The sequence below is a fragment of the Suricata suricatta genome, chromosome 15 (genome assembly GCF_006229205.1).
Source record: "Suricata suricatta isolate VVHF042 chromosome 15, meerkat_22Aug2017_6uvM2_HiC, whole genome shotgun sequence".
Classification (NCBI taxonomy): domain Eukaryota; kingdom Metazoa; phylum Chordata; class Mammalia; order Carnivora; family Herpestidae; genus Suricata; species Suricata suricatta.
The window spans coordinates 43,433,810-43,449,170 of NC_043714.1; the positions used below are offsets into that span (position 1 = coordinate 43,433,810).

General features: G+C 36.9%; 1 protein-coding gene and 1 pseudogene across 1 annotated transcript in view; one reads left to right on the forward strand and one right to left on the reverse strand.

The window, feature by feature from the left end:
* Positions 1 to 748: 748 nt before the first annotated feature.
* Positions 749 to 15,361, reverse strand: part of RNF19A (ring finger protein 19A, RBR E3 ubiquitin protein ligase) — a 56,900-nt gene continuing 42,287 nt past the window's right edge. Inside the window, exons 4-10 of the mRNA XM_029923718.1 lie at positions 14,734 to 14,878; positions 13,553 to 13,715; positions 9,593 to 9,707; positions 8,953 to 9,114; positions 6,319 to 6,532; positions 4,600 to 4,743; positions 749 to 2,929 (exon numbers count right to left, since the gene is read on the reverse strand). Coding sequence (XP_029779578.1) covers positions 2,239 to 2,929; positions 4,600 to 4,743; positions 6,319 to 6,532; positions 8,953 to 9,114; positions 9,593 to 9,707; positions 13,553 to 13,715; positions 14,734 to 14,878 — 1,634 coding nt within the window. The 3' untranslated portion in view covers positions 749 to 2,238. The remainder of the gene's footprint in view (positions 2,930 to 4,599; positions 4,744 to 6,318; positions 6,533 to 8,952; positions 9,115 to 9,592; positions 9,708 to 13,552; positions 13,716 to 14,733; positions 14,879 to 15,361) is intronic.
* Positions 3,257 to 4,358, forward strand: LOC115279168 (annotated as a pseudogene).

A 15,361-nucleotide genomic window follows, 5' to 3' on the forward strand; every position in this document is an offset into this window, starting at 1 on the left:
CCAAATCTGAAGGATCCCTGGGAGATGAAGGAACTTCTGAAGCCAGTGGAAAGGTTTAGACCACTCATTATTCAAGTGAGACTGGGGCAGTGCTGGTTGAAGTCACAACCAGAAGAGGAACGGGGCGCACTGCATGCACTGACCTCTTACATGGCACCGCTTCTGCTGTAAGCCTCCAAAAATCATTTAGCTCTCCATTTCATCTTTGGTCTTTTACAGAAATGTCAAGAAGATGGTCAACATGTCATTTTCATTGTAAACTATGTAACAGGAAATTTTAAGAATCACCAATGCATTTTGTAGAGGCTATGAGGATGGAAAGCATTTGATTACAATTACTAGCTTAAATTTAAATGGCTCTAGTCTCACGATCTTATGCTGCCAGAGTAAAATCTTAGAATAGTCTTTTAAGATCTTTTTACTTTTCTGTTAACATGAGGATTTGTAATATTTATCTCTTCACAATTTAATGATAGATCTATTTACTTTCCAACCAACTCCCTTTAAAAAGTGAAATATATTGATGAATAAAACAGCTTCTTTCTAGAGGAAAGGCAGGTATCAAACATGAAGAAAGGATAGTTTCTAACATTGTTTGTTGAGAATTTCAGCAAATGCTTCTTTTTTGGGCTGAGACCAGGATATCGAATCATCTCAATAGCCTGCAAGATCTATAAATAACTGCCATGTAGCAAATAAGTAGTCTTGTTCTTATAAAAACACTTGCGTACGAACCATAAGGCAGCAATACATTAGTATTTACATTTATTTAATGTATGCAGTTTACACACTCATTGTTGAACAAAATTGGAATGCAAACAAATATACAAATACCATAATAAGCATTATCAAATAAAATAACTGGCACTAGTGTTTTAAGCATATTAATGGACGTGGTGAGAACAAGTGATGGAGAAGACTGCAGCCCAGGGCATTTTTCTTTTAATCGAAAGAAAACGCTCAGTAGCACCATAATGGTAATACTTAACAGAAACACTTAGGATGGAACATTTCAACTGCTATCATTGAGGTTAACCTGTTTTATAAAAGTGAATTAACGGTAAAGGCAGTATTTTGGCCAACTTCTGTTTATGTCAGCTGATCACCTTCCATAAACAAAAGCAAAAGAAATAAAGGTCAGCCATACACAGACCCCTCCTCAGTACTTGGTACAAACTCTGCACCGTGCTTTGAGCTCATGATTGAAGAAGATACGCATGTGTAAAAACTGAGGTTATGTATTCACTAAAGCCTGAGTGTGTCTTTGGTAGGCTAATACTTTTTCAGCATTATTATTATTAATCATGTTTATGTTTATCTATCCTGTATTTGTCTACATAATCCAAAGTGGCTATAGAGGACATTATGGAAAACAATAGAGCAAAATCTTCAAACAACTAGGCCCTTAAAATCCAGTCTATTCCAAAGGCACCAAGAATCAATGTGGGTGCAAACCTCCCCTTGGTGGAAGGTGACTTTTTTGTAATACTTATAAGCTAATGGAATTGTATTTTGTAGTTTTATATATCTTATTTGGTGCTGTCAGTGTACTTAATTACCTACTTTTACATTTTGCTCCTAAGATGGCATCAACAATGTGCAAGATATAGAGAGTACCAGGTATTTCTATTTCAAATTTGTGCAAAAACTGCCACAATCTTGCTCAAAGTGTCTAAGTATCCAAATGGTAGCAAATGGGCTGCATTAAGCTTTATATATCCACATTGCATATGAAGAAAAAAATGAAATTTATGCCCAGTTATGAACAGAAATGTTACAAAGAGGATCATATACTGAGAGTAACCTGCAAAGTTCTTTAAACAGTATCCCTTAGTGGTTTCAATAAAATGTCACTAACCACTTATCCCTAAGCCTCAAGTTTTCTTCATAAGAATGTTTCTAACAGCATTAGTATTTTATATTGATTATAAATTAAGCCAAATTTCTATCTAAATACACAGTATGTGCTTCAAGCAATGTTTTGTGGTGAACACACAAAACATACTTCTCTTAAGAATTATAGTCCTTACAATAATGCACTTTTTAAAGCCTTCATTTCATAGTTTGGTAATTAAAATCCACATGAAACACAATGCTTTGCTGAACACAGAAAATGTATCTGCATTAGGTTATGCAACCTGGCATTTGCTGGTAACTTGAAACTTAAACAGTCACATGTAGTTCAACCAGCTCCAAACAAGGTTGTTCAGTGGTAATTAATTTGCAGCATTGATAGGCCTAAATTTCAGTCTGAATTGCAACTTTTAATTCCATTGTCTGATGTGAGTGGTTATTATTTGTTTCTTTTAGTGCATCACCAAAATATAAATCAACATTGGGTTTTATTCCATTGTTACCATGTTCTTCAGCAATATGATTCAACTGTGGAACTTCTGAACATGAAGCAGTTTTGGTAAGCACAGAGATGCTACACTGATGAGGGGAATTTTCCAGACGGTCGTTTTCTACCTCAGGAAGAATGTTAACAGTAGCAAAGCGGGCATGATAATCATTGGAACCATGACTACAAGAAGTTTTCATGCTTTCTAGGTCAGAACAACTAAATTCAGAAAAATGACTAGAGTGGGAATCCGCTACAGATGGCATACTGTCACTGAGGGACGGAGCCTCAAATTCACTTGAGTTCGTGCTTTGTTGTTCTAACAACTGTGCATCCATGTCCTCTCTGGTCTCATTTATCTTCATGGTGCTCTTTTTCCTCAATTTACCACTTTTAGCTTTCTTTCCTGCTGTGGCTTCTTTGGACCACTTGGTGGCGCCGGATTTGCCTTCGGGCAAGCCACCGGCCGAACCACCTGGATGACTCCGGGCGGCACTGCCGTCCTCCACGCTGCTGCTCCCGCTGTTGTGCCTGAACTTAGACGGCTTTGATTCAATATCCACTTGCACCTCCAGACTGTTGCCTTCTCTGGAACATAAGATTGAGAAACAAAACAAATTTCTAACTTCCTTTTATTTTTATTCAGGTAAAAGCAAAGGGGGATGGATTTCTATGTGAAAAATACAAAGACTATATAAAAGCTATCAGGACAAATTGATGCAGGACATGTTCTATTAAAAAATTACTTGAGGGGCGCCTGGGTGGCTCAGTCGGTTAAGCCTCCGGCTTCGGCTCAGGTCAGATCTCACGTTCGTGGGTTCGAGCCCCGCGTCAGGCTCTGTGCTGACAGTTAGCTCAGAGCCTGGAGCCTGCTTCTGGTTCTGTGTCTCCTTCTCTCTCTGCCCCTCCCCCTCTCATACTCTGTCTCTCTCTGTATCAAAAATAAATAAAACATTAAAAAAAATTTAAAAAAAAATTACTTGAGCCTTTCACGAAGATGCCGCCGAAGGCGAAGAAGGAAGCTCCTGCCCCTCCCAAAGCTGAAGCCAAAGCAAAGCTTTGAAGGCCAAGAAAGCAGTACTGAAAGGCGTCCACAGTCATAAAAAAAAGAAGATCCGCACATCACCTATATTCCGATGGCCCAAGACTCTGCGACTCCGAAGGCAGCCCAAATACCCTCGAAAGAGTGCCCCCAGGAGAAACAAGCTTGACCACTATGCCATCATCAAGCTCCCACTGACAACCGAGTCAGCCATGAGGAAAATAGAAGATAACAACACTCTTGTGTTTATTGTGGATGTCAAGGCCAACAAGCACCAGATCAAACAGGCTGTGAAAAAAACTCTGACATTGACGTGGCCAAGATCAACACTCTGATCAGGCCCAAGGGAGAAAAGAAAGCATATGTTCGACTGGCTCCTGACTACGATGCTTTGGATGCTGCCAACAAGACTGGGATCATCTAAGCGCGTCCAGCTGGCTAAATCTAAATATACTTTTTTTTCACCATAAAAAAAAAATTACTTGAAATAATAGGACTCTATTTATAACAATGCTTCAATTAAGAAAAAACAGAAACAGCTATATTTATTGCTTATGCTACTCCAGGTACTATGTTACCTTCTCCATTCTTTTCTTTCAGAACAGCTTTATTGAGATATAATTTACATATCACAAAATTCACGTTTAAAGCACACATTATAATGTTCTCTAGTTTATTTACAGAGTTGTACAACCATCACCACACCGCCACCTAACTTCAAATCATTTTCATCATTCCCAAAAGAAACTGTATCCACTTCCACTGCCTGTCTTCCCTCTCCCACAACACCTAGTATACTTTGTCTTTATGGATTTGGCCTGCTCTGGATGTCTCATCTTTTTCTTTTCCCAGAGAACCCAATAGTTGGTAATGATTATTTATAAGAGTCTTGCCTAATGACGGGAATAATTCTTTCAAAATTAATTTTTTAAAAACTTTAACTTTTGGAGTACCTGGGTGGCTCAGCTGGTTGAGTGTCTGACTTTGACTCAGGTCATGATCCCATGGTTCATGGGTTTGAGACCCATACTGGGCTTTGTGCTGACAGTTTTAGAGCCTGGAGCTTACTTTGGATTCTGTGTTTCCCTCCCTCTCTCTCTCTGCCCCTACCCCGCTTGGGCACTCCCCACTCCCTCTCCCTCTCTCAAGAATAAACAAACATTAATAAATTTTTTTAAAAACCATTAATTTTATTTTATAACAGTTCTTTCCTTACTTGTCCAATGGGAGGTAGGAATTCAGAATAGATCCTGCCATTGCTTTGGTGCTGGCATTATCACTAACTGTTCCCAAGCTGACTGTGCCAGATTCTCCACTTAGACTGTACCGTTCTTTCTGTACATCTGCTTGTACTTCCAACCTTAAAAAGCAGGAGGAGATAAAAACTGAAATTACATATAATATCAGACTACTATAATATGTACCTTCAAATAATTCAGTTAAGAATCCTAATAAGAAACTATTTTAGAAACTACCAGCATTTTTTTAGTTTTCTTTTATTTGATTATTTAAATTCTACTGCAGCACACTGAACAGTACCAGCCATCCAAATAAAATAGGAAAAATGAGCTGTCTGCCAAGTAAGATACTAACAGAATAACACAAAAAGGACATAAAGGATTTTAATTAAATATGCTTGCCATGTTTGAGTGTGAAACAAAATCTGAATGCACTAAAAACCATTCTACTTGACAGATCAGTGAATTAAAAAATCCTAAGCATCTATATACTAAAAATGATCCTATAAATTTGACCTGATTCTTTAAAAAAGATGTAATAATAAACACTATAACTTAAGAGTTTGTATTTAAAAGCAAGCTAACTAAAAAGATAAATATGACCAATTTGTCTTTTGGGGTGCTTGGGTGACTCAATCAGTTATGTGATTCTTGATTTTGGCTCAGGTCATAATCTCATGGCTCATGAGCTCGAGCCCTGCATCAGGCTCTGTGCTAATGCTGCAGTGGTTCAGTTAGTTAAGCACCCAACTTTGGCTCAGGTCATGATGTCATGGTTCGTGAGTTCACATCAAGCTCTCTGCTGTCAGCCTGGGGCCCTCTCTGGATCCTCTGTGCCCCTCTCTCTCTGCCCCTCCCCTGCTAGTTTTCACTCTCTCTCTTTCACAAAATAAACAAAGAAGTTTTAAAAACCTTTTTAAAAAGATCCTAAAAATTTAACACCTGATTCTTTAAAACAGGCATAATAATAAATACTACTATAACTACAGAGTTTGTGTTCAAACGCAAGCTACCTAAAAATAAGATAAATATGACCAATTTATCTTTTAATTCATGTATACTTTCTTACATTAAAAACAAAACAAAGCTAATAAAGAGAAGTAAAGAATAGTGAATTAGAGAAGAAACAACAGAGGATAAAGACTCTTTAAATTTCTCCTACTTAATCTGTATGGATGTGGGTAAAAGACTTGGTGAGAATGAAATAACCATAAATACACAAAAGGTTTCAGGTGGATGAGACTACTCTGACCTCAGTTCATACACTTGCACACATCCTGATTCCTCCTGCTCCCCCACACCTTAGCCAATGTCTCCTTTTCTAACATCCAGCTGCTGCTGCCTCGAGAGGTAAGGTCCAGGCTTAAGTACTGCCTTTGCTGTGTCCACTGAAGCAGCTCTAGCACTAATTCACAACATCAGATCTGACAAGTGCAGTGAAAACACTGACAGAATGCTACGCCTTAGACTTAGCTTTTACCACACCATGGGTATATTATGACAGAAAATTCAAACAAGTAAAAATCTCCTGTGCACCACTAAAATTCATTTTTAATATTACCATTTTCAACCCTGACACAGCAGGGGTAAATGTAATCAACATAATGATTACATGACATAATCATTCAAAAGTCTTATTTAATGAATAACTGGTAGTTAACAGAAGGCAAAAGGAAAACAAAGCACATTTCTCTCACCTGTTAAAACAGTTTACCATGGCACTTCCTGAAAGGCTCCCTGTTATACTGGCTCCAGCCAGGGCCATGGTACTGGCTGTTTCACTCAAGTTGTCTCGAATGGCTCCTATGCGATCCATGTGGCTTCCACTCGCACTCAAACTGCCAGTCAGACCACCAACGCTTCCCTCCCCTATGCTAGGGTTGTGTCTCGCTTCTGCTACTGAAGTTGTGTCTAAATGCAAATAATACAAAAAATTAAATAAGTGTGATTATTACTTCTCTTCTTAAATTCCTCCATGATTTCAGATAAGACGTTTTATTATAAAACATACACAGGAATAGAAAAGACATCTGGAGTCAGGAACATATAACTATGAGGTAAAAGGAAAGGGAAATATCTCAGAGTTTAAAACTAGATTAGGGACTGAATCTCAGTATTAAATTGTGACCACTTCTTGCCATAATAGAATTGTATGGGGACAGACGGAAGCTACACTTCTGGTGAGCATAGTATGATGTAGAAACTTGTTGAGTCACTATGTTGTATACTTGAAATTAATGCATCGCTGTGTGTCAACTTTACTCAAGAAAGAAAAAGAAATAAGGAATGAGAAGAAATGGGAGAGGAGAAAACTAGTTTTCTCGTTTGTTTTTTTTTAAGATTAAAAATACTAGGATTTTTATATGCTAATGGAAACAAATAAATATGGTGAAAGCAAGCACCTACTATGTTCTCGGTGCTAAAAATACAAAGAAGACACGTATAGGCCTTGTCTGTAAGAAACCAAGTAAACAAAAAAAAATTATTACAAATTGTGATAAGTGTTTTTAAAAATGAAATTTTTACCTTCAAGCTAAAATTGGCCTGAAATCCCCACCCTCCCCCAAAAAGTGGTCAGCACTCTTTGAATAATCCAGGAGATTTAGGAATTCCATAAAAAAAATCTGACAGTTGAAAATTTTAGTTGACTCTGGAGGCAAATATGTGAGTTTCCAATAATGTTTCATTTAAAACGCTTATTATTCTCCAGGTCATGAAAATGGACCAGAAGTTGATTTCTAGATATGTTCTACAGATCCAATGGTCTATAAGCTCTCATAAGATCTGATGCCAGGGGAGAAGACTCTTCTAGGCAGAGGGAACTGCAAGTTTAAAAGTCTAGAAGTGAAGGTGTACTTGGCATCCTCAAAAACATGAAGGAGGGATGGTATAAAATAGGAGAGTGACAAGAGAGAGTTCAGAGATGCAGCCCAGGAAAGATCATGTGGGGCCGTATAGGCCACAGTAGGGATTGTGGATTTTCCCTCCAGTACAGTGAAAGCACTAGGAGAGTTCTGAGCATATGAAAGACACAATCTGATTTATGTTTCAGGCGTTATTATCAGTATGGCTATGCTGTGGAATAGTGAGTGGAAGATGAGATGATGGTGGATCAGCTAAAGAAGCTATTACAGCAGACCAAGAAAGAGGACAGTAGCTTGGACTAATGGAATAGTGGTGGAAAGGGTAAGAAATGGTTGGATTATAGCTAAATATTGAAGGAAACACCAGAATGTGCTGATGGATCTGATGGAGGGCAAGAAGGGAAAAGGCGAGTCACTGTAAGCGAAGGCTTTTGGCCCAAGCAACAGCAAGAATGGAAAGACTACTTAATGGGGTGAGGAGGATGACTGAGAGAATATGTTTTAGAGTGAAGAGTTTGGTTGCAGACAAGTTAACTTTGAAATTCTTATTAGATATTCAAGTGTAAAGAGAGGGTTAGATGTACAAATGTGAAGTTCAGAGGAGAGTTCCAGCATAGGCACAAATATATGAGTGGTCAGTCTACATATTATTTAATAGGGGAGACTACACATGCAGTGAGTGTAGATGAAGACTGAGAAGGAGTAGACAGGAGATACGATGAGATGAGAAAAGGTTTCCAAGAAGATAAGTAAAGAAAATGTTTCAAGAAGGAGGGCATGGCCTACCATGACAGCTGTACTGTTAAGATGAAAACCAAAAGTTGACCATTATATCTGGCAACATGGAGGTCACTCATGACTCTGCTTTAGTGGAGCGGTAGAGGTAAATTCTGGAGTGGAAGGTCCAAATACGTTTGGAGTGGGTTCAAGATAGAATGGGAGATAAGGAAGTGTGTATTGTCTTTGCACATTTCCCTGATTATTTCCTGAAGACAAATCTCTATAAGAAGAATTGCTGGAATACAGAACATGTGCACTTTTTAAGGTTTATTTACTCCTACTCGTAGTCTATGAGGGCCTTTTCATTCTCTAATTCATATTTCTTTGAATAACAGTGGGTGGAAGATATTCTCTATTCACTAGCCACCTGCATTTCTTCTTTTATGAACTACCTTTCTCTTCATATCCTGTTCTTAATGATTTGTAGTATTTTAGGCAAAATTTAAGACTGAAAGTCCAGATTTTCTAGGACATTACATTTCCAGTATAGGTTAGGTACCCAGAACCCTTCCACCCTCTTTCATCCATTCACCTTTCCTAGGCTGTTCATTCCAGTGATATACTTCTGGATGAATGCTATTAGGTCTAGTGAAAAGAAGGCAATGGAAATTCTAATTTGCATGTTATCTATTCCCCCAACTTAAACTATTAATAAGTACATTCTCTTCCTTTGCTTAAAGGACTTACCTACAGCTGTGTTCGTTCCACCAACATTTATATCATTTTCATCATCAAATTCAATCCTGACTCCTTTTCCATTGCCTGCTGAGACTCCACAACCTCCGCTTCGACAGAGAGAAATTGGAACAACACCATAGACATAGGCTAACATAATAGGAACACCAATACCTGAAGAGGAATTAAATTAGTCATTAGAAGCCCAAAGAATGATAGAAACATGAGTTTTTAGAAAGTTTTTTCAAAAGAAAACACACAGGAGAAAAGAGCTGTCGCTCTCCCACTCTTGCCCAAAGTAAATTTACCAGCTGTTAAGGGACACAAATTCAAAGCTTCTAACTTTTCAGGTGACACACATGAGAAAAGAAAAAAGATGTAAACCTTTTTAGGTGCCAAGTCTATAAACTGTATGGGGTGAGAGAGGGAATAAGCCACAAAAAATTTACCAATCATCCTAATGCTAGAATCTTGTGTCTATAATACTTTTAGCCAATACAATTACTCAATGAGAGGTTTTCTGTAGGCTTAGTTTAAACTGTCCTTAAATAAATAAAAAAGTAATTATCTTCAACAATACAATGCTTTGTTTAAAAAATACTTCCATAAAACTTGAAATTTGAGGTTATTGTATTTTAAAGCATTTTCTTACCTACAGTTACTGCAGCTACAACTGGAGATACTATTACAGACAATGTTACGCCACCTGTTATGGCCAAATTCCGTTTGTGCTTTGAAACATCCTTGCCTTCATAACGATTGTGAATCTTGAATTAAAAATAAAAATGGGGTGAAGATTTAAAGAGAAAACACATTACATATTCAAATTAGATGAAACAGACTTACATTTGCTAGTAATTTAAAACGGTTTCTTTTATAATTTCATTCCACTTAGGAGTCCTAATTCAAGATGGATGTTTTAATGTTTCTAAACCACATTTTTACACATAATTTACCCCTTATTAATAATTTGCTTCAAAAAGACAGTGATTTAATAGATTTTACTTTGTGTTTACTTTTAAATAGTCTTGAGTAAATGTATAATCTTATTCAAGAATAGTTAAAATCATGTTTTGAGCAAAGAAGGAATTAAGAATACTATTTTCAACATAGTTATGAATTGGATGTTTGACTAATAGGATTACTCCTAAGAAATTTAGCAGTCAAAGGTTTCTTTCTAAATGAACATCCCTAAATGGTAAAAGCTGGCTTCGTGAGGAGATTTCCACTTTTTTTTTTTTTATTATTGGTTTTGAGAGACAGAGAACGGGAGCGGAGGAGGGACACAGAGATACACACAGAATCCAAAGCAGGCTCCAGGCTCTGAGGTGCCAGTACAGAGCCCAACGTGGGGCTCAAACCCATGCACTGTAAGATCATAACCTGAGCCAAAGTCAGACACTTAACCGACTGAGCCACCCAGGCACCTCCCCCCACCCCATTTTTAAAAAATTGACCTTTATCAACCAGTACTAATAAGCAAACATCACTGAATAAGTCACTTGGATCCCTTTTTACAAAGAAAAATATTATCAAATGACTCAGAATCCTAGGGTTCCAATTATAGCTCAAAGTAAAAAGTCAAAAGAAGGAAAAAAGAGAATGCTGCTGCCAGGTGACAGAGCTTAGATCTACTTAGCATCTTTGTACAATACAAGTAGTAAAAAGGGGCTTGTGAGATATATGAACTTCAAGAAACAGCTGAGTATCTCGGACACGGGTGGCTCAATTGGTTATGTGTCCGACTTCAGCTCAGGTCATGATCTCACGGTTTGTGAGTTCAAGTCCCACATCAGACTCTGTGCTGACAGCTCAGAGCCTGGAGCCTGCTTCGAATTCTGTGTGTCTCTGTCTCCTTGTCCCTCCCCTGCTCATGCTCTGTGTCTCTCTCAAAAACGAATAAACATTAAAAAAAAAGAAAGAAAGAAAGACAAGAAACAGCTCAGTATCTTTGGTCTCATGATTTGCAAGGGCTAAAGCTAATAAGTAGCCCTTATTTCTTCTCTATTTCAAGAGAGATTCAAGACAGCCCTCAAAAGTGTGCAGGTAGTCTCTAAAATAAGATACTTGACTTATGAATAATATTACAACTGAAGTTTAACAAAATAATCTACGATTATTATATGGTTATTTTGAAGGTTATGAAGTACAATGAGTCTTGTGGGATATATTAAACAGGGAGAAAGCTGGGGTGGGGATATGGGAGAGGCATGCATGGGACAAGAAATATTCCTATTTCCAAGTCAGAATCCTTTTTCCCAGCCTTGACTATATATGTTCCTAGGGACTGGGCCTCTATAATTCCCTCAATAGTCCATGCAGGTAGAGATGGCAGACCCTCCGTTAACTCCTTCAGTACTGCAACTAATTCTTGCTCCTCTCCCAACTACCATTCCTGAAAAACAGCACCGAAGCAGAATAAAGCCAAAACTAAAAACGGACAGAGTAGACAGGAATCTTCCAGAAAACTCTGCATCCTTAAGTACCAATGTTTAATTATAGTGATCATACCAGCTACTTCTGGTTCAACTTAACTTTTTCTATTTTACTGTTTTGCGCCACATTTTCTATTTGCTATTGCAAATAAAGACTAGGTTTGGGGTGCTTGGGTAGCTCAGTTGGTTGAGCATCCGACTTCAGCTCAGGTCATGATTTCACGGCTCGTGGGCTTGAGCCACACATCGGGGCTCTTAGCACAGAGCCTGGAGCCTGCTTCAAATTCTGTGTCTCCCTCTCTCTCTGCCCCTCCTCTGCTCACACACTCTCTCTCAAAAAAATAAATATTTATTAAATTAAAAAAAAAAAAGACTAAGCTTTTAGGTACTTTATCAACTTAATAGGTTTTCCCGGGTCAGTTTATATCCCCAAATGCCACAGAGACCATTGTTTCAATGGAGAACTACTTCATCAACTTGCAACCCTTTGAGTAGATGTTTGAAAAAAGGAGACTGGTAACTGCTCCTAAGACTTGAACAATGAGGTAAATAATCTCTCCTCTATAAATTATTTGTAAGTGTGTGCAGCACAACAGTCTCTATTTACCTTCTACTTCTATTTCCAAGTACGTGAATAAACAGTTTTGTTTTTAGCAAAGCCTTGCTTTGGATAATTACATGAAAAATTATTACGATCAGCTACTATGTTTGGGACTTTAAACAAGCTTAGTTACTTAAAACCTTCTGAAATAAACATTTGGCTCATAAGTTATCTATGTTTATCCTTGGTCCCAAAGCTAATTAAAAAAAAAAATACCATTTACTGTTATTTTTCTGATTATAAAAGGAACATACTTTGAATATTTTAAAATGTGGCTGATATGTGGAAGAGGATCAGCCCTGTCTTGAGTTTGGTCCCAAAAGTTGTAACTAGAATTTAATGAAACAATTTAAAGGGAAACAGATTGTGACTCAACATAACAATTCCAAATACCTGGCATCAGAATGGGCTGCTTCAGGAGTTGGTGTTTTTCCCATCCCTGAAGTGCCCAAATGGGTAGAGAAATTTATCAGGGATCTTACTTAAAGAATGTGTGTATCTGGGCTTATATCCTAGCTCTGCTTCTCTTTGTGTAACTTAAAATAAACTTTCTTAAACCTCAATATTCTAACACACAAATTTCTGTGAGTTTAAAATGAGTCAAAGTACATAAAACACCCACCACACAGTAAGGGCTCAACAGCTTTTTTTTTTTTTTTAATTCCTATACTTTATTCTGCTTCAGTACATAGTTGCAATTAGATAACTTCTATAGTTATTTCTCAATTCTGAGATTCTATTAATGTAGAGAGCAGCAGACTTCATAGCCACTTCACAAATTATTCCTTTTACCTTTCAAAAAAAGGATTACTGCTTAGCTAAAGAAATATAATTAATCGCTCACAGGCCAGTGGTAATTATTGCTCTTTGGACTTTCACAAGATTGTTATAATCTACAAAATGGCATAGTTAGTAATAGCAGTAATCTAAGAAAATAAAAGCTTTGAAATAAAGTTCAAAATAATTCAGGAACTGGCTAATTATTCTTTGCCTTGAGGGCATGTGTTATTTAGCTATTAACTCTTTATAGGCCTGACTTTACAAGAATATATCCATGAAAAATATATCAGTTGTGTCCTTCAATACTTTATACTTAAAGTTAGAAAGGTTTATAATGCAAATGTACTCAAGTTTTCAGATTCAGGTAATTTTAAAGCAAGTCCACTAAAAAAATTTTTTTTAAATATATTTTTGAGAGAGAGAAAGACAGAGTGAGAGCAAGGGAGGAACAGACAGAGAGGGAGACACAGAATCCGAAGCAGGCTTCAGGCTCTGAGCTGTTAGCACAGAGCCTGACGCAGGGCTCAAACTCATGAGCCGCAAGTTCGTGACCTGAGCCAAAGTCAGACATTCAACTGACTGAGCCACCCAAGTGTCCCAAAGCAAATCTAGTTTCTAGGCATTTGTAGGAGTTTGCCAAGAGCTGAAAATTATTTTACGAAAAAATAAAAGTTTTATACTGAAAATACTAAAAAATGATCTTTTAAAATGAATAAAAAGCAAAACAAAAATCATCAACCTTAAGCCTAAAGACTTACAACAAAATAATAAACTACTAAGGAATTAAGTATTTTACCTTACGGCCCACATATACAGGAATGCCAATAATCATTGCAGGGATAGCAATGCCAGCTATTAAAGCAATTCCTACAGGAGCACCAACAAGTGTTCCCAGCTGCCACAATATCTTCTTCTTTCGGCTCCAGGGTTTCTTCCCCCAAAAAGTACAACCTGATGGACTAGAGGAAAAAATTATAACTGTAACTGATGTAAAATATAACAAAGACTATATATGATACATTAAAGAAATGACTTTAAAGAAGCATTCTCATACTTAGGTGTTTTTTTTCCCCTTTCTTTGAATTTTGAGTTCATTAAAAATGAAGAAAATCAGTGTAGGAAGCAACATAAATTATTTTAAAAGGATACTGATGGGGCCCCTGGGTGGCTCAGTCAGTTAAGTGTCAGATTTCGGCCCAGATCATGATCTCACGGTTCTGTGCTGACAGCTCAAAGCCTGGAGCCTGTTTCAGATTCTGTGTCTCCCTCTCTCTGCCCCTCCCCTGCTCGCTCACTCTTTCTCTCAAAAATAAATAAACATTAAATAAATAAAACCCTTGTCTCACTCTTTCTCTCATAAATAAATAAATAAACTTTTTAAAAAGGATACTGATAACTAGAATTCAGGTTAAATATTTATCCTAGTCCTCCATTAGCCTGAAGATGTTAGTGTCTGAAGAGTAAATTAATACAAAACATGTTTATTTCTATCCCTGTTCTAGGTATAAAATTATCTGATTATATTAAATTCACTTTGTGGAATAAATGAGGAAATTTAGATATGAGAAAATTAAATGCAATTATTTATGCCTAGCATAATTACACTGGGGTATAAAATACTAGCTTTCTGATTTAAAAAAACAAAACAAAAACAAAAAATGAAGTCTACATTTCCTATTTTTGACTAATTAATCCCAAGTGCCTAGCATAATAATTTGGTTCCTTTTAAATTTATGTAACTGGAATAAAACACATCGCTCTAAGAATCTTATAAACATCAAGTTTAAAAATGCTTAGGATAATGCAGTTTCAAATTATCTTACAATATAAAACTATATTTAGATATAAATAGCTCCTTTTCCCTTCCCACCCAAGTACTAACCAGGCCTGATCCTGCTTAGCCTCCAATATCAGACAAGATTGGGAGCATTCAGGGTGGTACGGACATAGACTGAATAGCTCCTTCTGTAAACTTACCTTAGATAATGTAAATCTGAGATTTCTTTCATACACAACCAACAAAACTCACAGCCACAGACAGCACAGGTCATGTGATTACAGCTCCCGTCGTTCATCTTTATTATATAAGCAGCACATCGTGGGCATGGCTTTATATCATCAGCTATCAGGAAAACAGAGAGAACTGTTCAGTATGTAAAACTGGTCTAAAAACAACAATTTCTAGTAGATAATCAATTGTAGCAATGCCAAAAAATTTTAACATGTATAAGATTGTTAACTGATAGCTTTAGCCTCTATTTTTAGTATACAAAATATTTTTTCTTCCTTTCTGAGAAAAGGAACATATTTTATATTAAAATTTCAGATTGTAAACATTTTCAAACACAGTAGAACAGTGAGAACAAAGAGTGACAAAATAATAAAAAGAGACAGGAGAACCAAGGACAGCCCTGGGCAAACTGCAAACTACATAAAGTTTGTCTTTGTTCCTACCTCATAGCTGTCTTCTCTGAGTGGCACTTCATATTCTAGAACTCTTCTAACCATCTCTACTTTATTAAAATGTAGGCATTCTTTATACTACAGAATAGTTATCTTTTCCTTTTTTATTTATTCAAATGCTGTGGCTGTACACTTCTTGTAC